Source organism: Pinus tabuliformis, chromosome 6 (genome assembly GCF_031772625.1).
Source record: "Pinus tabuliformis cultivar Carrire ecotype Pingquan chromosome 6, CPIR1, whole genome shotgun sequence".
Taxonomy (NCBI): Eukaryota; Viridiplantae; Streptophyta; class Pinopsida; order Pinales; family Pinaceae; genus Pinus; species Pinus tabuliformis.
In genome coordinates, this window is record NC_142292.1 from 483,245,910 (window position 1) to 483,268,240 (window position 22,331).

General features: G+C 37.2%; 1 protein-coding gene across 1 annotated transcript; it reads right to left on the reverse strand.

Annotated features, from left to right (window-relative positions):
* Positions 1–5,984: 5,984 nt before the first annotated feature.
* On the reverse strand, positions 5,985–11,735 carry LOC149259393 (uncharacterized). The gene is made up of 3 exons (XM_089454076.1): positions 10,353–11,735; positions 7,245–10,217; positions 5,985–6,719 (listed from the first exon to the last, which is right to left on the reverse strand). Exons 1-3 carry the CDS (start codon positions 11,733–11,735, stop codon positions 5,985–5,987), a joined length of 5,091 nt encoding a protein of 1,696 aa, XP_089310202.1.
* Between the last annotated feature and the right edge of the window lie 10,596 nt (positions 11,736–22,331).

The window sequence follows — 22,331 nt, forward strand, 5'->3', positions numbered from 1 at the left end:
CTGTCAACCCAACATTACAATCATTAGTATATTCATATACCAAAATTGATAGTTCCCTTTAAATATCGAAGGACCCTTTTTGTAGCTAACCAATGGATTTCATGAGGCTTAGCCATGAATTGACTAAGTATGCTTACTACATAAGAAATGTATGGTCTAGTGGTAGTGAGATAATTCAAACATCCCACTAATTGTCGATATAATGTTCCATTCACCTCTTTTGTTCCGTCATCACTTCTCAATTTGATATTTTGTTTGAATGGAGTACTTGCTGCTTTACATCCATTCATATGAAATCTCTTTAGTACTTCATTTATATATAATTTTTTGTGTGATTAAGGTCCTTCCATGATCTCTCCATACTTGAAGACCTAGACAATAGTGCATCTAACCAAGATCCTTCATCTCAAATTCCTGTGATAACTTCATTTTTATATCTTTAATCAATTTATCAGCACTCCCTGTTATTATTAGATCATCAACATATATAGAGAGTAATACTATATCTCCATTTCTATCTGTCTTGACATACAAATTAGGATCATTTTTTCTTTTGTTAAATCCTTGTTGAAAGAAGAATTTGTCGATTTTCTCATACCAAGATCTAGGTGCATGTTTTAGTCCATATAAGGCCTTTTTTAACTTGCATACAAGATGTTCTTGTCCCTTCTTTACAAATCCTTCTGGTTGAACAAGATAAATCTCCTCTTTTAAGTCACCATTTAGAAAAGTTGACTTCACATCTAATTGATGTACCTTCCAATTATATTTAGTTGTCAATGCTATTATTATTTTGATTGTATTCATTTTTGCAACCGGGGCAAATGTATCTTCATAATCTATACCTTATTTTTGTGAATAACCTTTTGCAACCAATCTTCCCTTATACTTGTCTATGCTACCATCTGCATTAAATTTTGTCTTGTACAACCATTTTGATCCTATAGGAACTTTATTTTTAGGTAATTCTGTTAATTACCAAGTTTCATTTTTCATTATAGAGCGATATTATTCTTTCATAGTTTCCATCCATTCTTTATGATTTTTAGCTTGTTCATAATTTAAAGGCTCAAAAAATTCATTACTTGAGACATTAAAGCATAATATTTATACCTCATAGGGGTTTGAATCTGTCTTGTTGACATTCTTAGAGATTCATTACACTTTGGAGTACCTTCTCCTCTTCTTCTTCTCTGTGGAGTGCCTTCATCACTTCTTTGTGGACTTTGACTTCTTGGCATGTCTTTTGGAATTTCCATGCTTTCTTGAGTTTGAGATAATTCCATAACTTCTTCTTCCTTAAAGCTGACATAAGGAGGCTACCATAAATTATGTTCATCTTATTTTTTTTGTTTATCTGCGTGCTGATGAAATATAACATCTCTACTTGCAAAGACATTGTGAGTACTTGGATCATATATTTTATATGCTTTTTGATTTGTAAAATATCCAATAAAAATGCATTTGATGGCTTTGTCATCTAACTTTCTCCTATCCTCTTTAGGAGTATGAGAAAATGCCTTGCATCCAAATATCCTTAAATGACTAACTTTAGGTTTAAAACCATAAAATGCTTCAAATGGTTTTTTGTGCTCAAGATACTTACTAGGGCTTCTATTTTTAAGATATACAGTTGTATTAGTGGCTTCATCCCAAAAGCTATTAGAAATTCCTTTACTTTAAAAAATACTATGATCACATTCAACTAATGTTCTACTCTTTCTCTCAACTACTCCATTTTGCTGAGGTGTATGTGGTACTATAAATTGTTGCATAATTCCATTTTGTTTGCAATATTTGATAAAAACTCCCGAGGCATACTCACCACCTTTATCTGATCGAATAATTTTAGTGCTCTTTCCTGTTTACTTTTCAACCATACTCTTGAATTCTTTAAAGTATTCAAGCACATCACTTTTGTTTCCTATAAAGTACACCCAAGTGTATCTAATTCTATCATCAATAAATATAAGAAAGTAATATGCTCCACCAAGTGAGTTAGTTTGCATTGAACCACATACATCAGTATGCACTAGTTCAACTATTTCATGTTTTCTTCTATTTTCATGCACAAGCAATTATTCCCTATGTTGTTTTCCTATTGCACAACCTTCACATTCGAAGTGTTCACCCTTAATATTTGGAAGACCTTCTACCATCAATTTCTTTTGTAGTAGAAGTAGGTTATTATGATTTAAGTGTCCATACCTTTGATGCCAAAGCTCTATATTTGACATGCATGTTGATGCCAAAGCTTGATGTGCATTCTTCATTACATCCAACCTGTATAATCCTCCAAATCTCATTCCTTTTGCAACAACCTTATAGTTGTCCTGCACATCCTTTACCAAAAATGTGACTTAACAAATTCAACATTTAAATGTTGATCTGTAATAGTAGAGACAGAAATTAAGTTCTTCTCTAATCCTGGAACATACACCACATTTTGAATTTGTTTTTCTTGTCCATTAGGAATCATAACACTTATCTCACCATATCCTTTAATTTCATGTGACCTATTATCTCCTAAATAGATGTGTCCACCATTATTAACATCATGACATGTGAGTTGATGCATTAGAATCTATAAACCAAGCATTATCATCATCAGTTTCTGCTGATAAAGAAACATTGGACACAAACAATTTAAGATTGCTAAATTCATGACTAATTGTTTCATCTCTATCAACATAATTTCCTGAATGCTTTCTTTGTTTAAATTGATCAGACTTTCTTTTCATGCCATTCTTAGCAAAATGGCCAGGTTCTCCATAGTAATAACACACATCATCTCTACTTGATTTGGAATTTGTCGTTGGTAAAGGTGTACCTTGAAATGCTTTTACCTGTGGCTTTCTGCCTTTATTTTTCTCCCACTGTTTGCCTTTGAAGGACCATTTCCCTTTAGCCAACAATGATAAATCTGAATTGAGTGATTTATGTTTAAGGCTTCTTCTCTGCTTTTCTTCTTGCATAAGTATGTACCTGCCAACTCATCAAAAGTAGGAGCCTTCACTCTAGCTAAAAGACGAGTGATAAAACTTTTATATTGATCAAGCATTCCTTTTAATGTCACAATAACCAAGTTTGTACTAGATATTGTTTCACCAATGTCACTTAGTCATCCTTTTGATCCTTAATTCTAGAAATAAAATTACTGACACTTTCATTTTATTCCATCTTAATTGAAAGAAGAATACTCTTTAAATACAATATTTGATTTGTAGTCTTCATCTCATACAAATTTTTGAGAGTGTCCCATGTCTCCTTGGATGTTTTTCAATCTCTAATGTGTGGAATAATATTGTCCTTAATGGACATCCGCAAAATCACCTTCCTTTTTTTTCCTGTCGCACCCAATCTTGAATTGCATAATCTGTGGCTTGAGGAGACATTGGTTTAACTTTAGCTCCAGACACAATCGTCCATTTATTGTAGCCTTCCATCAAAGTTTGCAACTTAAACTTCCAATTTGCATAATTTTCACCATCTAAAACAATATAAACTTTGAAATGGGAACTCATACTCTTACCCATTTTGTAGAGATAGCAAAAAATTGACCCGATTTTGAAAAGGGGTGATGCAGAACATACATATTTTTTTTAGAGCATAGTTTTTGGCACTTTAAATAACCGATACAATTACCCGTTTCATAGGGGTAGTAAAAACGTGACCCGATTTTGAAAAGTGGTAATGCAGAATACAATTCTTTTTTTTGGGAGCATATTTTTGACACTTTAACTTTTCTTATGTATCAAATATAAATATTTGCTTTTAAATGTTAGTGATTTTGATGTTGATTTTGAAACATGTTGATGCAGCATACCTTTCTTTTAGAGGACTTATTTTTCAAACTTTAAAATTTATTGTGTCCAATTTTTTTAAAATTATAATTATTTAATGAATTTTCAAGTTGTTTTATTTTATTTTTTAAATGTTGATTGCTTTAATATATATATATATATATATATATATATATATATATATATATATATATATATATATATATAAAGACAAAAAACAAAATAAAAAATGTTAAAAAAAATAAATTATCTCATAAACCATAAAAGAATTTGCAAAAAAAATAAAAACAAAATTTAAAAAAAATATATAAAATTAAGTAAGTAAAAAAAAAAAAAAAAAAATTAACAAAACCTAGAAAAAAAGAGAGGAAAAAATAAGAAAAAAATAAAAGAAAAAGAAGAAACTAGATTAAAAAAAAAATAGAAAATTAACCCGCCCCGTCCCCCCCGGGCCCCCCCAAAAAAAAAACTAGTAAAATTAATATTTTTTTTTTGTAAGCTCCGGTAGTACTCATTCTATTTCTGAAAATTTTTAACAAAAGATACATCGTTCAAACCATAGATGCCCGCCCTCAAGGGGAAACCGGGTAAACCCATCTATAATTTTTCAGTCCAGCCCAAAAGTAATAGGCTCTCCGTCTAACCAAAGTAGCCAGCACAGCATAACTGTTTTGAAATTTACAGTAAACCCTATTCAGAACTATGTTATTATATCTACTATTCATTTAAAACGCTATAAACAAAATCGGGACCATCAGTAGTCAAACTAAACATATCTGTCTTCATGCATTTGCCGTGTCCACCGGGCGGTCGTCTCCTTGCGCGGGGTGCTCCACACCATCTTCCTGAACCGGGTCTTGACGCTCGCCCTTCAGTAGGCAGAGTATCTCGTCCAGTTTCTCCTCTTGCTGTGACTGGGTTCTGCGAATATGGGTTAGCTCCCTGCTCATCTCTGGTTTTTTCTGGAGCAGATCCGCCATTTCTTTGGCTACCTGTTCCAGGGCCTTCGCCATCAGGCCTTTCATAACCCAATACATATGGAGGGATTGTTTAAACAGGGTCCTGCGCCCACGAGTATGTCCCGGGTCATGGAGGATTGAAGCCCACTCCTCCATTTCGTCTGCTGATTGTTCTTGGATGGCCTCCTCCTCCAAAAATTGCATAATTTTGCGAATATCGGGGTCTGCATTGTTCTGAAACGCCCTTTCTGCCGTTCGTATCTGGTGCATGACAGTCCTTTTCTGCTTTGTTTGTCGCTGTTGCCGTCTGCCCGAGTTTTCGCCAACCTCAAACTCGGTCTTTCCGCAGTCTCCCTCCTCCTTCCTCGTTCTGCTTTGTCCGCTGCTCGGTGGTCGACCCCTCTTCCGGAGCCCCGAGCGTTTTTCCTCAGAAACTGGCTGCCTGGGCGGTTTCATCTCCGTTTGGGGCGTACTGCCCTGATAACTCCTCCTTTGTGTTTCCTTGGGTCTTTTTCCAGAGCCGCCTTCGTCATCTCCGTCTGAGTCATCCTCTGTATCCCAAATTGTGATTGGGGGATCCCGATTTAGGAGGCCTTTGCCCCTTCCTTGCTCCCGTTCTTCCTCAATTTCCTTCCGCTCCCTTGCTTCGCGGCCTCTCGGACGGGGCTCCATCTCTCTTACAGCTTCGCCGCTCCTTCTTCTCATAATACTTCCTTTCTTCGACTGCCTCCGATGGAGACTCTGCAGACAATTCCGAATTATCCCGTAAAGGTGGTTGTTTCCCTGACTCCCGTTCTCTATAATTTGCCTGTTTCTATTGTGGTGAATATATAATGGTGTCCAGATTTGGGTTCTCGGCCTCGCCCTAGCTGGATCCCGTACTCCACTATCGCCAAACGTTCCATCTATACTCATATTTGCTTCTCTGTGTCCGGGCACCTCGTTAATTTCTCCGTTCATCCAATGCGTCTTAATGACCGCATCGACTGCGAATTCCTTGGTACTCATCCCCTCTGCCGCCACTGTACCTTCTTTCACATCGTGCTTCATCATTGTGTGTATTGGTATGCCATTTAGCACCTGATGTAATCGAGCTTTGGTCATGGTTCGATCATAACTTTGCCAATTGGTCCTATCTTGCATTAATTGAAGAGTGTTCCCCGATAACACCGTCACCTTCAGCAATCGAACTTCGGCTGTAGTTCGATCGTGTCTCTGCCGTTTACTGATGTCCTTCATTAATCTGAGTGTAATCCCCGATGGCGCTATCATGATCGGCCTTAATGAGCGTGTTTAGATCTTTCCATTCCCTGTTAGCCGCCGAATTCCTCCATTGGCTATCAATCTTGCTCTGTTGTCCTTTGCTGCCCCAGTTGGCCAGCCAGTCGGCGGGTTGATTACCATTTCTTCGGACATGCTTGAAGATGCAGTAATCTATTCTTTTGATCATACCCTCTATCTCCTGAACGATACCTGCTGTGCGCCAGCTCTTAGTCACCTTGTCCCATCCTTTGCCATTCCTGAGCTTCTTGACCATTTCAATGGCAATTTGGGAATCCCCCGAAATTTCTAAGTTAGAGTACCCATTTCTGATAGCTATTCTCAATCCAGTGTGGAGCGCCCAGAATTCTGCCTCATTGTTAGTCATATTGCCTCCCCAGTCGGCATATATCCATCTTACTTGTTTGCTACTGTCACGGAATATACCCCCAAACCCTGCATCTCCAGGATTACCCTTAGAGGCCCCATCGAAATTTAGCTTGACGAATTGATCCCTGGGATAAGTGAACTTGTCTGGGCTTTTAGTCTGCATGTTCTGCCCTTTTCTGAATTGGTGTTGCACCATTTCCAATTTCAGATTTAGTCTGCGTAAAATTTCCTGTTCTTCTAAATCTGCTTTCCAATCTTCATCCTGCCATCTCTCTACTAGAATGGTTTCTCGTAGAGCCTCTGTCACCTAGTCCCAAATTTTCGCCGGCTCTTTATTAATGCTTTTAAAGATTCTAGCATTACGTTCCTTCCATACCAGCCATATTACAAAACCTGAAGCAAGATTCCAAGCTCTCTGTATGACTCTGCATTTGAATGTTTCCTCTTTCCAATGAAGAACCAGTTCGTTGAAATCGCTAATCTCCACCCCATGTTTATTAAAGGTATGTTTGACGCAGGACCATAGATGTTTGATAAACGGGCATTGAATCATGATATGATCTCTACTTTCTTCTTGTTTGTTACACAGGTAGCAGCGCGACGGTCCCGAGAATCCCCGTTTCCGGATGCAGTCCCAAGTAAGAATTTTATTTTTCAAAGCGATCCAAGCAAAAATGGTTACTTTGGGCCACCAGTTTAGGTCCCAAATTTTCCTCCATCCCTGATGTCCGTCATTGATATTGAGGGGATTTGCGAGATAGTAGGCTTCCTTTACTGAGAAAAGTCCTTTCATGGTGTTACCCCAGCGTAGTATATCTTTTCCTTCCCTTACCCTGATTTTCCGTGAATCCATTTCCTTTTTGAAAGCTATCTGTAGGTCTGGATTGAGGCTTTGATCCCACTCTGTGGGATCCTGCCATGATCTCCAACAGTCATTCATGGTGACAGGTTTCCAATAATCCTTGACACTTGATCTATTCCCCTCAATACTATCCCTAATTGATTGAAGGCTCTGTATATTTGTCAATCTTTCCCTTTGCTGCCATTTGTCATCCCAGAAGTGAGCCTCATTGCCTCCTCTGATTTCCCAGAAAGCATGTTGCTTAACAATGTCTCTATTCTGGCTGGCCAGCTCCCACACCGCAGATCCGCGAGGCATTTCCTCTTGCCTTAGAATATCTAACTGAGAGTCTGACATTCTATATTTTGTTCTCCATATTGATTTCCAGAGGTCGTTTCCCCCTTGTACCCACCTCCACCAGAGTTTAGCTCCCAGGGTTTGATTAAGCAGTTCTGGGTCTTTTAATCCCAATCCACCTTTCTCTTTTCTCTCTGTAATTTGATTCCAGGCCACCAGGGCCCATTTCCTTTTTTCCTCCGACCCTCGCCAAATGAAATTTCTGATGATTTCTCTTATCTTCCCATAAACTCCTTTCGGGGCCGCCATTATTGATAGGGGGTAAATAGGTATAGCCTGTAATACTGATTTAGCTAAAACAATTCTGCCCGCAATATTCAGGACCCTGAAAGCCCAGCTCGAGACTTTTTTCCTCATTCTGTCTAAGATTCCTTGCCAGTTTTTCAATCTTTTTGTCGTGAAGTCTAACATGTTCCCCAAATACTTGGTAGGGAGTTCACCCTTTTTGAAGCCAAGAATTCTGATGAGATGAGTCTTCACTTGATCCACCGTGTTGAAGATAAAAACACATGATTTCTCCCTGTTAATTTCTAGTCCCGATGCTTCAGCAAACAGGTCAAGGATTTTCTTCAGATGTCTGACTTCCCTAACAGTTGGCTCCCCAAAGAGCATTATATCGTCAACAAATTGTTGATGCGTGAGGGGGAGTCTGTCTCCCCATAAGCGAAGGCCTTTTAATCTGTTGGCTACTTTTTCCTTAGTAATATACCTTCCTAGACCCTCTGCTGCCACAATGAACAGGAAAGGAGACAGTGGATCCCCTTGACGAATACCTCTGGAGGCATTAAACGTATTCGATGGGTTTCCATTGACTAAAATTGAAAAGTTTGGAGACGAGATGAGATTATGGATCCAAGTAATCCATCTCTTGTGGAAGCCGAAACATGCAAGCACTCTCTCAAGATATCTCCAGTTGAGCCTATCATAGGCTTTGGATAAATCAAGCTTAATCATCATTCCTTTCCGTTTTTTATCTTTGAGGGAGTGGATGACTTCTTGAGAGACAACTAAACCATCCAAGATCTGTCTCCCCTCCACAAAACCAGTTTGCTCCGCCGATATTAAGCTCCCTAGCAAGGGTTTTAATCGTCTGGCAATAAGAGAAGTTATGATCTTATATATTACATTGCAGAGAGCTATTGGTCTAAAGCCATTAGCATCCTCCATGTTTTCACCCTTAGGAATTAGAGTAAAGAAGGTTGAGTTAAGAGCTGGCCATACCTTCTGTTGCACCCTTGATTCTTCTACCAACTCTAGTATTTCCTTCCCAAGAAAATGCCAGCCAGCTTGGTAAAAATCGACTGTACAGCCGTCCGGGCCTGGCGCTGTACCTTTCCGCATTGATTTCACTGTCTCCTCCAGTTCCTCCAAGGTAACCATTCTCATTAAGGCTTTGTTCTGATCCTCCGTAACTAGTCTGGGAATAGCAGTGCAGATTTCCTGTATAGCTCTCTCTCTATCTACTTGGGGTTCGGAGAGAATTCCTCTATGATGCTCGACTAAAGTTTGCTCGATTTCCTTTTGTTCTACAACCCTTGTACCATTATTCCTTTTAATGGAGAGAATTCTATTCCCCTGTCTGTGCTTAACCATTGCCTGATGAAAAAACTTCGTGTTTCTTTCCCCTTCGCGCAGCCACTTAACTCTAGATTTCTGCCTCCATAGGATTTCCTCTTGTTTTCTTCTTTCCTCCATTTTGCCCAGTAGAGCCCCTTCTGTGGCGATGCTTTCCTCAGTCCTGCCTTCCACAATTATTTTCTGTTGGATATCCTCCATTTCCTTTTCCAATTTTTGCTTGTCTTCTATGATATTGCCAAATTCATCTTTGTTCCACTTCTTAATCTTTATCTTCAAGTCTTTCAGCTTTAGATGAAACGTGTGCATCCTTCCTCTACCCTGCACTCGGCTTTGGTTCCACCATTCCTCTGCCTTTTTGATGAAGTTCGGATCCCTTAACCAGAATGCTTCGAAACGAAACGGTCTCTTACCCTGGATCTTTTTAATGTCCACTTCCAATCTGATTGGCCAGTGATCTGAGCCCAAAGAGGGGATGATCTTGGCTTCGACAAAGATATCTCTGTTCAGGATATCTTCAGATATTAAAAATCTATCTAGTTTTGTAGCAATTTGATTCTTACCTCCTCTTCGGTTATTCCATGTATAGATTCCATTGATGGTTTTCATGTCCACTACTCGTAGATCTTCTATCAGTTCATTAAACTTATTCATGAATTGATCCAGCCTTCGGACACCCCCTTTTTTCTCGTCCAGGGATCGGATGAGATTAAAATCTCCTCCAATGATCCAAGGTTGTCCAGAAAAAAGTTGTCGGGTCGCTTTTAGACTGTTGATAAAGTTTTCTTTTTCAGCAGGGTTTGTGGGTCCATATACCCCTGTGACGGCTACAGTTTCCTTGGTCCCCACTATCCTTCCCATCCCGGTTAAGATTCCATGCATGCTAGTCCATTTTTCCAGAAGTACCTCATTTGGGTTCCACAATATTGCTAATCCTCCAGCCGCGCCTATGGCATCCTGTCCCATGACTTTGTAATTCAATCTATTTCTCTCAATTATTTCTTCTAACTGGTTTACCTCAATTTTAGTCTCCTGCAGTATTATAATGCTGGGTTTTTCTTTTTTGAGTTTATCTCTCAAATATCTTTGCTTCCCCTTACTGTGTAGGCCCCTAATATTCCAACTAACAACAATCATTTAAAACTTTTGGAGGGCGGGGAAAAATACCTCTGACAGAGGTATCACTTTACCAGAGTTGATCAGTGTTTCACCCACTGACTGTATAGTTTCATTTAGCGTTCTCCGGCCTCTTTTCCTGCTGCTTTTTCCCAAATTTCCCATTTCCTCTATTTCTTTCTGCTGTTCCCCAGCCTCTGCAATTTGTTCCTCCATGTTTTCCTCCTTCCGTTCCTTGTATTTCTGGAAGGCCTCTTTGAATAACTGTTTTTGTTTCTCCGGTATAAATCTGCTATCTAAATACTTCCACTCCTGTAGCAGTCTCTTCATTAACTTTTCCTCTTCAGCCTCATTTTCCATTTGGTTTTCAACTTCCATGTGCGACTCCATTGTTTCCTCTGTCTCTTTTTCCTCTGTTTGTTCCTTGTTTGGTTTGTATGTACTTTCTGTTTTCTCTTTCTCTTCTCGGGCAACCTCCATTGGCGAGTTCTCTGGCTCTTCATCGTCATTCAGATTTACTTCGAACCCTTCCGCATTATCTTGCAATACCTGGAACTTATTTTGGCTTTTGATAGTGCTGGGGGTTTCTTGCGTTTTGGGTTTCAGGTTTTCCTTATTTGGTCGCTTCTTTCTAAAGACTTGTTGAAAGCCTTCCTCTCTATCTGCTGCTCTATCTTTTCCTGGCCTCTCTCCTTCCTCTTTGTTCAATGGACAGTTCCTAAATAAGTGGCCATATTCATGACATTTCCGGCAACGGAAGGGGATGTGTTCATAGTCGAGCGCTTGCGTCCAGACTTCATCATGGTATTCCAGGTCAATATTTTCCGGGAGAGGTTCAGCTAAGTTCATGAAGACACAAATTCTAGCAAAGGCATTGTACTTCCCTCTTCTTGTGGCCTCTGCAGTCTTCACGAAACTACCTATTGAGTTTCCAATACCTTCCAAGATTTCCGGGTCCCAGAACTCATCCGGTAACCCAAACAGCCTAACCCATACCGGAGCATCCATTAACTTTTCTTTTTCAGGGTTATACCGCTCCTCCCAGTGTTTCATAAACAGACCAGCATTATTCAGGAAGTACGGCCCTTCCTCAAAAATTCTGTTCTTATCTTCCAGATTCGTGAATACGGCCGTAAAGAAACCCTTCGCTCCTAGTTTCAGATCTATATGGCCTCGGGGTTTCCATCGCAGTTCTATCCATCTGTTCAGCTCCCTTTCTGAAGGCCAGTAGCCAATAAATTTGCAGATTAATGCATGGTCCTTCATATAGCTATTGTATTCCTCCAGTTTATTAAAGGGTATGATATACCTAGGTTTTTTCTGAGCTCGAGGAAGGCATTTACCTTTCATCCTCTTTTGCCAGATATTGCCCATTACCGGGGCTATGTTTTCCTTGTTTCCATTGAGGTTTCCTTCTGCACTGGTTTCACCCATCACTACATTTCTGAAGGAGGGGTTTGCACCCCCCCCCCCAGTCTCGTCCATCCCGATCAGTATTTATCAGCTAGATTTAAAACGTGGTTTTCTAAAGAAATACCTGGGTTAAGAGTCGTTGTGGACAGAAAGGCCGAAACCCTGTCTACGGCTTCCGTCCCTCGTCACAGGGGCCGATCCCTGACACCGTCGACTCTGTCAGGCCTGCACACCCGTGAACCCTAGTTCGAAACTCTCACCGTCGCCTCGGTTCAACTAGTAAAATTAATATTAAAAACATTTAAAAAAACAAAAAAATATGAAAATTTTAAAAATATATATTTATTTTCAAAAAAAAAAATTAAACTGTTTTATTAAGCTTATATTTTTTATTTAAAAACAAAAAAATTAAAGATTAATTTTTTTTAAACAAAAATTATTAACAAAAAGAAAAAAAAAAGATTTAAACGAATTATTATTATTAGTTTTTAAATATTTTATAAAAAAAATTATTAAAAAATAAAAAAAAAATTAAACAATTTGATTTTTTAATAAAAACTAAAACATTTACAATTTAAAAATAAAAAATATTATTAAAAATTTTGATTTTTTTTAACGGTTTTTTTTTTCATTAAAAAATAAAACCCTGTGGCACCTCTACTCGCCCGCCGCTTGTGGTGGCGTGGCCCTGGGCGAAGGGCCTGCATGCAGACCCTCTGCCCAGGGCCGTGCCACCACCGGCGTCGGGTGGGCGGAGGGGCGATTCTTGTTTAGTTTTTTATTTCTGATCGTTAATTTTTTATTTTTTTTACATTTTTATGATTGATATTTTTTTCTTTTTGATATTTGATTTTTTTGTCTTTTTTTACATATTTGATTTTTTTTTTTTTTTTTTTTTTTTTTTTTAATTTATGTTTTGTTTTTAGTATATATTTTAATTTATGTTTTGTTATTTTTTTTTTTAACTTTTTTTTTCATTATTTTAATTTTTAATTTTATTTTATGTTTTCATTTTAAATTTTAATGTTTTCAGGGTCATGATAAAATATTTTACGCCATTATTTCGAAATGTTGAAATTTTACCTTTGAAAAAAAAAGTGTTATCCCAGCGTCAACACTTTTCGTTTTGAGGGTGGTTTTGGACAATTTTGCACAAAAAATTGGTTTTCACCACCATTTTTAAAACATGTTGAAAATTTACCCTAGAAAAAAAAAAGTGTTATTCTAGCATCAACACTTTTTGTTTTTAGCACTGTTTTTGATGTTTTTATGAGGTTTTTCGGCGAGAGTTCTCGTTTTGAGTTTATAGTTCCCGTTTCAAAGTTTACATTGTTCTAACTTGTTAGAGTCAGATAAATAAGATTTCACCAATACATTAGCCATGCTACTCATTTTCACCAAGTACCAACCACCAAAAAAGTATTAATTTTCACAAATAATTTCCTCACACATATAAACCCTCAAGCATAAGTCATAAAATTTTATCTAATGTTATTCGATAATATGGTTGTCCCTTTTTTTTTCCAAAAAAACCTTTTTTTTTTTTTCTTTTAATTCTCCTTTCCTTTTTTAATTTATTTTTAAACACATAAAAAAACCCAAATTTCACCACTCCACAACTTTTATGACTACACAACTCATCTATCTCTCTTCATAAAAAAAGTCAGAATATCAATTAAACCCCTCACGTACAACCACAACAAACTAATTTAATTCAATCTTGAACTTTTTAACTGTTTTATTTTTTTACTTGATACTTGACCGCAACTCTTCTTTAAATTTCAAACTTGAACACTTCAAAAAATACCATGATTTTACCATAGACTCCTATCTTAAAAAGGAGATGAGAACGACATTTTTTCACAAACTTCAAACTCAATTAAAACACCATATGAAATTAGTTAATAAATATATATAAGAGCACCATTAAAAAAGATCAACACTAATCCATTCAACATCGACAACACTAATCCATTCAACAACAACACTCTCTGCAGGACGCAAGAGCCACAACCAAGCTCTCAGCAAGAGGCTCCTTTGACCAGCACTTTGGTAAGCAAATCCTTCTTAGGAATACTCCACTCGATTTCCCTTACATCAAACCGATCCCTCCAATGAGCCTTTAGAACCAGACCTCGGCACGAACACAACTCCTTCTGCAATAATGCGATTTCTCAAAGTCACTCGCAACCGACTCTCCCAATCTCTAGTTGCAATCTCTACTAAACAACTATCCACCGACACACCCTTGCATGTTCTCTGCAGCTACAGTTGCAGCAAAACTCTCATAGACACACCACTTGTAGCAAAAGACTCTCAACACTTCTCACATATCGATCTCATGCTCTCAACACTGGTCTCTCACAAGCTCACACACCATCATGCTCTCAACACTCAATGTGGCTTTGATACCATATCAGAGAATGTAGCATGAACATTGAACAAAAAACACACAACTTTTCCATTCCATTACCAAACAGGGGTTTTTATACACAATGGAGAAGTTTTGCTATTTTGGTTGTCAGTAGCTTCTTCTAGATGATACCTGAAGTCTCCAGAAGACTCCAGACCATCTCCTGAACTCTCGAGACAGTTGAGCATTTAATGAGTCAGGTGGTTGGAATCAATGTTTCGAACAAGGATTGCATTGACATATAACATGTAGAAGGATTGCATTAACAGATACCCTCTTCCCTCTATTTACAATCCATTTTAATGACAATATAGGAACCTTTTTCTTTCATTTAAAATGAATCTTTTCAATTTGAAATTCATCTTTAATATGTTTGTTCCAAGAATGATAACTTTGTATATCGTATACTTTTCCTCAATGACAGGAAATAATCTTGGCAAAACATGGCAAGTAGACGAGTTGTCAAAGATTGAAATCTTGTTGGGTGATCGACGCTTCTTGGTGTAAGATTCTCAAGAACATATAAAAATTGGGTTAATTGAGGAAGTTGTGTATACCAAAAACTTGATTTCAATAGGAAATATCCAAGCTGTGAGGTGTGGAGAACATTTGATTTCGTTAGGAGTTTTTTTTTCAATTAAAGAACATTGTTGGAAACTTTATTACAGACGAACACTCTGGATTATTGGTTCATATTATCTATTTTTTCATGTTTTATTTTGTGATATGAGAGTGTATACACAGTTAATTTCAATGGTCAGTGCTATGACACTTGTACTAAAATTTATATAAAAAAAGAGATGATCATACTTTTATCAATTTTAACATTGAGGAGTCAATTGTATACGACGTTCATTTCAATGGTAAATTGTTTCAGACTCAAAAATATAAGAATCAAATTTATTGAACAAACTTGAGCAGCTCACAGGTGTGGAACACCACCTAGAGACTTCCTCTGTAGAAAACGCTCTGCCTTACATTAATTACATGAGAAATATATATAATTTACACACAATTAGGGAAGTTGAAACAACACCCTAGAAATCAAGAACAAACTCCTAATCTAAGGTTCGGTTTGAACCGACACTCCATTAAGACATTTCATCATTAATCTCAACACTCCCCCTTAATGGAGAAATGGATTCATAGATATTCCTAAGACTTCCCTAAACAACTCAAACTTGATTCTACTAAGAGGTTTGGTAAAAATATCAGTAGCATTGTCACAACTATTACAATACTCAATATGGCTTTCTTTTGACTGAACTTTCTCCCTGACAAAATGAAATTGTGTATCAATATGCTTTGTGTTCTTATGAAATACTAGATTATTTGCAACTTTGATGGAGCTTTGGTTGTCGCATTTGATCACTGTTGCAACCTTTTGTTCTTCTCCAGCATCAAAGATAAGTCTTCTCAACCAAACTGCTTCACATGTTGCTGCACACATAACTTGATATCCAACTTCCACAGAAGATAAGGATATTGTGTTCTTCTTTTTGTTTCTCCATGTAATGACCCCAGATCCAATGCTAAATGCATAGCCTATTATGGATCATCTATCATCTACATTTCTAGCCCAATTGAAGTTTGCAAAACCTTTCAATCTAACATCACATGAATTAGTATAAACGATACCAAAATGTAATGTTCCCTAGAGATACCTTAAAATACCTTTTGTTGCGACCCAATGAATCTTAAGGGGCTTTGACATAAATTGGCTCAATGCAATGATTGCATAAGCCAAATCTGGCCTAGTTGTAGTCAAGTAGATTAGATTCCCAACCAACTGTCTATACAAAGTCACATCTTCCTCCTTAGATCCATCATCATTCTGCAGTTTTAAGTTCTGCTGTAAAGGTACTGCTACAGCTTTGCATTGATCCATTTTGAAATTTTCCAGTAAGCTCTTGACATACTTAATCTGTGACAGGAAAGTTTGTCCAGAATCCCTCCACACTTCCAAACCCAAACAATAATGTATCTCTCTAAGGTCTTTCATCTCAAAGACTTGTGACATCTGCTCCTTGATTTCTCTAATGAGATTGTCAGCATTCCCTGTAATGATTAGATCATCTACATATAAAGAAATCAAAACAATCCTTCCCTCTTTATCAAACACGGTATAAAGATTAGGGTCATTTTTGCTTCTTTTATAACCATGTTGCAGGAAAAATGAATCAATTTTGTCATACCATGACCTGGGTGCCTATTTTAGTCCATACAATGCTTTCTTCAACCTGCAAACTAAATGTTCTTCACCCTATTTGACAAACCCCTCAGGTTTCACTAAGTAGACTTCTTCTTTTAAGTCCCCATTTAAAAAAGCAGATTTAACATCTAGCTGGTGAATCATCCAATGGTGTTTGGTAGCTAAAGCAATTATCATTTTGATTGTGTTTAGTTTAGCTACAGGGGAAAATGTTTCATCATAAGCTATACCTTCTTGCTTCTAATACCCCTTTCCAACTAGCCTAGCTTTATATTTATCTATGCTCCCATCTAATTTAAATTTAGTCTTATACAACCATTTGCATCCTATGGGTTGTTTGCCTTCAGGTAGTTTAACTAAATCCCAAGTTTTGTTTTTGAGGATTGATTCATATTCCTCTTCCATATCAGCCCTCCATTCACTATATTAACTAGCTTCTTTATAACAAGAGGGTTCAACAACATTCGTCATACTAGTTATAAAAGCATTTTCCCTATATCTTGCTAGAAACTGAACCTTCCTACCTGATCTCCTGAGTGGCAGGGTAGCTTCAAACCTTGTCTGATCATCATTTTCTGGACTTGGCTTGACAGCTACATCATCTTCTTTCCCTTCCTGCTGCTGCCACTTCTGCTATTGCTACTGCTGCTCATTGTTGTCACCTAATTCATAACTTCCTTCTTCCACCAACAAGGGCACGTGCCATTCTTCATTAGCACTCACATGGCTTCCATCATTAACCTACTCATGAAACACTACATCTCTGCTCGCAAACACTTTATGAGTAGAGGGATTAAACAGTTTGTAAGCCTTAAATTCTGTCCAATACCCAAAAAAAATAAATTTTATGGCCTTTGAATCTAGTTTCTTTCTATCTTCCTTTCGGACATGAGCAAAGGCTTTAGAGTTAAAAACTCTCAAATTCTTAAGTGCAGGCTTATAGCCAAATAAATCTTTAAAAGGAGTTTTGAAATCTAAACTTCTTGTTGGACTCCTATTCTTTAGATATACTGTAGTATTAATCGCTTCAACCCAAAACCCATTAGAAAGATTCTTACCTTTTAACATACTCTGAGCACACTCCACAAGGGTTTTGTTCTTCCTCTCTACAACCCAATTCTGTTGAGGAGTGTGGGGTACTATAAACTATTGTTGTATCCCATGATCTTTGCAGTATTTGAGAATATAAGCTTTCTTGTACTCTCCCCCTTGATCCGAGTGGAGAATCCTGAGGCTCTTACCTATCTGCTTTTCAACCATATGTCTAAACTCCTTCAAGTATTCAAAAGTGTGGATCTTCTTCTTGAGGAAATACACCCAAGTAAATCTAGTATAGTCATCAATAAACAATAAAAAATAGTATGCACCACCTAATGACCTTGTCTGCGTAGGCTTATATAAATCTGTGTGTATCAGCTTGAGTATATCTCTCTTCCTACTATCATCATTCACATGAAATTCATCTGTATGCATATTTGTAAGTGCACATGCATCACAATCAATATAGATAGGTTTTAAAACAGGAATACCTTCGACCATACCTCTTTTCTATAATAGCAGCAGATCATTGAAGTTAATATGGGCGAATCTCTGATGCCATAAGTCCACTGTAGTCATGGCAGATGATGTCAATGCCTGATGTGGTGTGCTTTTGACATTTATCTTGTACAATCCTCCCACACGAATACCTGATGCAATAGGCTTCATATGATCCAACAAGTCTTTAATAACACAATATGATTTATAAAACTCTACTTTGAGATTCTGGTCAGTTACCATAGAGACAAAGATCATATTCTTTTTTATCCCAGGTACATACATTACATTATGAATATTTATAATATTTCCATCAAGAGAAACAATAGGAATATTACCATAACCTTTGATTTCGTACCCTCTATCATCGCCAATATAGATGTTTGCTCCACTGCTGGTCTCTTTGAAGTCTTCAAACCAATTTCTGTTCCCTGTCATATGGATGGATGCACCTGAGTCCACAAAGTAGGTATCTACTTCATCATCCTTAGCCGAAAAAGTAGAGTTAGATGTGAACAGTCTGAGGTTTTGACTTTGTTCCTCATCAACAAAATGACCTGCATGTTGTTTATGTCTCTTTCTACCTTCATCAGACTTCTTCTTCAAGGAATATCTGGCTATATGACCGGTTCTACCACAATAAAAACATTTGGTCACAGAGTCATTTCTATTGAAAGATGTACCTTGAGGTGGGGGCATATTTCTCTGTGCGATTGCACTGCTCTTCTCTGCTACATTTGGCTTTCCTCTGAAGGGCTTCTTCTTCACCATTAGGCCCAGGTCTGAACTCTGAGGTTTATGAGTCAGCTGCCTTTCCTCCTATTGCATGAGGATCCTTGTCAATGCTTCAAACACAGGGACTTTTTCTCTTGCATTCAAGCCAGTGATGAATATCTCATACTCATTAGTCATACCATTCATGGTAATCATGACCAAATTTGTATTTGACACAGCTTCACCGATGTCACCCAACTTGTTCTTGAGCTCCTTGATCCCCGGGATAAATGCTACAACTGTCTCATTCTCCTCCATCTTGATAGAGAGAATCTTGCTCTTCAAGAACAACAATCGATTGGTGTTCTTGACTTCATAGAGATCCTTGAGCATCTTCCAGATTTATGGTGTAGTCTTGCAATCATGGATATGGGGAATAATGCAATCTTTAATCAACAATTTTAGGAGCATTCTCGCCTTAGTCTCCTGCTTGTCCTAGTCTTGATTGTTGTTATTGTTCCTCCCGCAAGCACGTTCGGCTTCACCTCATCATTGTTCACAATTGCCCATGCATTGTGTCCCTCAAGTAGGGTCTGCAACTTAAATTTCCAACCAAAATAATTGAATCCATCCTGCTTGTTATTCTCATTGAGGTATGCTTCTACTAACTGATTGTTCATATTGAATAAAAGGAAACTTCAACCCCAACAACTTAAAAAAAAACAAACCCAGATCTTCAAAACTATTGAAAATTCTGAATCCAACGAAAACTGAGCCCAGATCCTTTTTTCTTAAGAGATCACTCCAATTCCTTCTTTTTGGAAAAAAAAATCGCCCCCTTTTTCAAATAATAAGCCCCTCTTTTTTAATTAAAGAATTAAATTAATCAATTGAAATGAAATTATGCCTCTTCAAATACTTGCATACTAGAAGCATACCTTCCCATATCCAATTTGAGTGAGCTGCCAAATTTCACACCCTGCAGGCAATGAATTCGCAGACCAAAATTGAAGAGTCAACTCGGTGACTCAACATCATCAATGTAGACCAACACGCCAACGCAGTAGAAGAGATCGTTATAAGGAAAAGCCATTCAACTGCTCTTGCAATCTTGCTTCAACTTCAACTCTGGCTCACAAACAACTTTTATGTCTTCTTTGTAGGACACAGTAATGCATTTGGGATTTCTGTTGGGAGTCAATGGACCGATGGATATTAGCACATCAAAGCCATCCTTGAGTGAGACCTTCTGTTGCAACCTTCTATTGCAGCTTCCCCTCACAGTCACTGGTGGTGCAACTCACGGATCCTTAACTTAAAAAAGCCACTCATTACCATCTGCAATTTCCCACCAACGAATCGTAAGGAAGATCAGATCTATAAGACCAGATCTATTATTTTCTTCTATTGGATCTATAAGATCGGATCAGATCTATCCATTGAGGGTGCAACTCTCGGTTCCCAATTCATTAAATGTGTAGGTCATTCATGCCCAGATCATCCACAGGCCAAGAAGCGACAGAAATGGCAGCCTCCTGCATGACAGCACAGAAAAATGGCGGCCTCCTCCTTGGTAGTCGTAGCCTCCTCCACAGTAGCCCCGGCTCCCTTTAGCCTCCTGTAGCCTCCTCCTCCGCTGTCCGGACGGCCTCCAGCCTCCTGCGGCCTCAAAGCTATAGGTAAGGGACATCGACCTCGAAGCAAGACCCGTCCTCTTCTCACATGACATGGTCGGTGTGCTTAGAGAATGGTCCACTCGCGTTGCTCTCGAAAATAAAATCACATAAGGCCAGAATGGGTTCGACGGGACTATGGCCAGGAATCTCGCGTTGATCGCCTTCAAAAATGCGCTAGTTTAATTTCTACCTCATATCCTTCACTTGAACTCCTCCACTCAGGGTTACAGGCAGTCCTCCTCCTTGTAGCTCTGATACAATGTCAAAAATATAAGAATCAAATTTATTGAACAAACTTGAGCAGCTCACAGGTGTTGAACACCACTTGGACACTACCTCTGCAGAACACACTATGCCTTACATTCATTACATGAGAAATATATAAATGTACACACAATTAGGGAAGTTGAAACAACACCCTAGAAATAAGGAACAAAATCCTAATCTAAGGTTTGGTTTGAACCGTCACTCCATTAAGACATTTCATCTTTAATCTCAACAAAAAGAACATACTTCACATAGAGCTATTTGTAAAAACAGGTATTTTATTTGTAAATAAGCTGACAGATCACATTATGTGGAAGCTCAACATTTCTATGCTCTCATTCATAGATATGTTTACTAAAAAACCTTGTGCAAATATATGTTTAGTGTGTATAATAAAGAGAACCACTGCAAACTTTGTTCCAGATAAACAATCTCAGTTTTTCATGTTTTATTTTGTGATATGAGAGTGTATACGGGGTTGATTTCAATGGTCAGATTTATGAGACTCATACCAAACTTTATATAAAAACAAAAAAAAAACAAAACATGATCATACATTTATCAAGAATGATGTTCACACATGATCATACATTTATCTATGGCACTTTAACTCCATAGATGTTCACTCAATAATTTTTCACTAAACACAAGAATGATGTCGCAATGGAAATTACTCCATACAAAAAAAAACAACTTAGCAAAAGGTCAAATAGAAAACAATTCTTTGTTACGCAACCTTTATATTTACCTCAATTATATTGGTACAACTAGATCTTCATCGCTTAGTAAGAAAACCATTGCAATATCTCTCCTTTGATGAGGACTTGTGATTTATTTATTTAATTGAATAGTGGTTTCTATATATCTACCATAACATATTTTCTCCAATGAAATTAAATTTCATTTTATATATATATAACTATTTTTTTTTTTAATTCTAAATTCATTATGTAATCTCAAATTTAATTTTTCTTTCAGTCACTTTAAAAACCATCAAATGATGAAAATATAGGAAACACTTACTACCTCAAACTTCGATGGGAGTATTAAATAATCATTTATTGTAAACCCATTTTGACATGCTTATCGAAGCACTAATAAAGATAAAAATGTGCACGTGCTAATCAATGAATATGGAGACAAAAAAGTTTTCAGATGAGTATGTGCAGCAATTTCAACATATTCAACCACATTTATTATTATTATATAAATAATAGCATTAATAATTTTATTATTATTATTATTATTCATTACTAATTACTATGAATTAGCCAATAAACAAATAATATAAATATTAATATTAAAAATTAAAAACAATATACATATTAATAATTAATAATTAAAATAATTAATAATTAATAATAATTAGAAACTGTTAATATTTATTAATAGAAACTATTAATAATTATTAATTATTGTCCACGGGGTCTTGGATAGATGGTGATCAGGGGCTCTCTTGAGACATTCCTTGATGTGAAGTCACCAGTTCAATTCCGTGGTCAACCACTAAAATCAACCATGGTTAACCATATGAAAATCAATCATGGTCAAACATGTTTTATAAGGTCGATCATGCTCACACATGGTCGAATGTCACATTGTGACAAAAATTGTCTTGAAATGAAAATCAGTCATGGTTAAGCATGGTCAACTATGGTCCAACGTCACATTATCACAAGGATTGTCTCTATATGAAAATCAACCATGGTCAACAATGTTTATTTTAGTGTTTATAATATTTATGTTAGAGTTTATATACCTTGGGTTTATAATATTAGTCCCTTGGGTTCATAATCCCT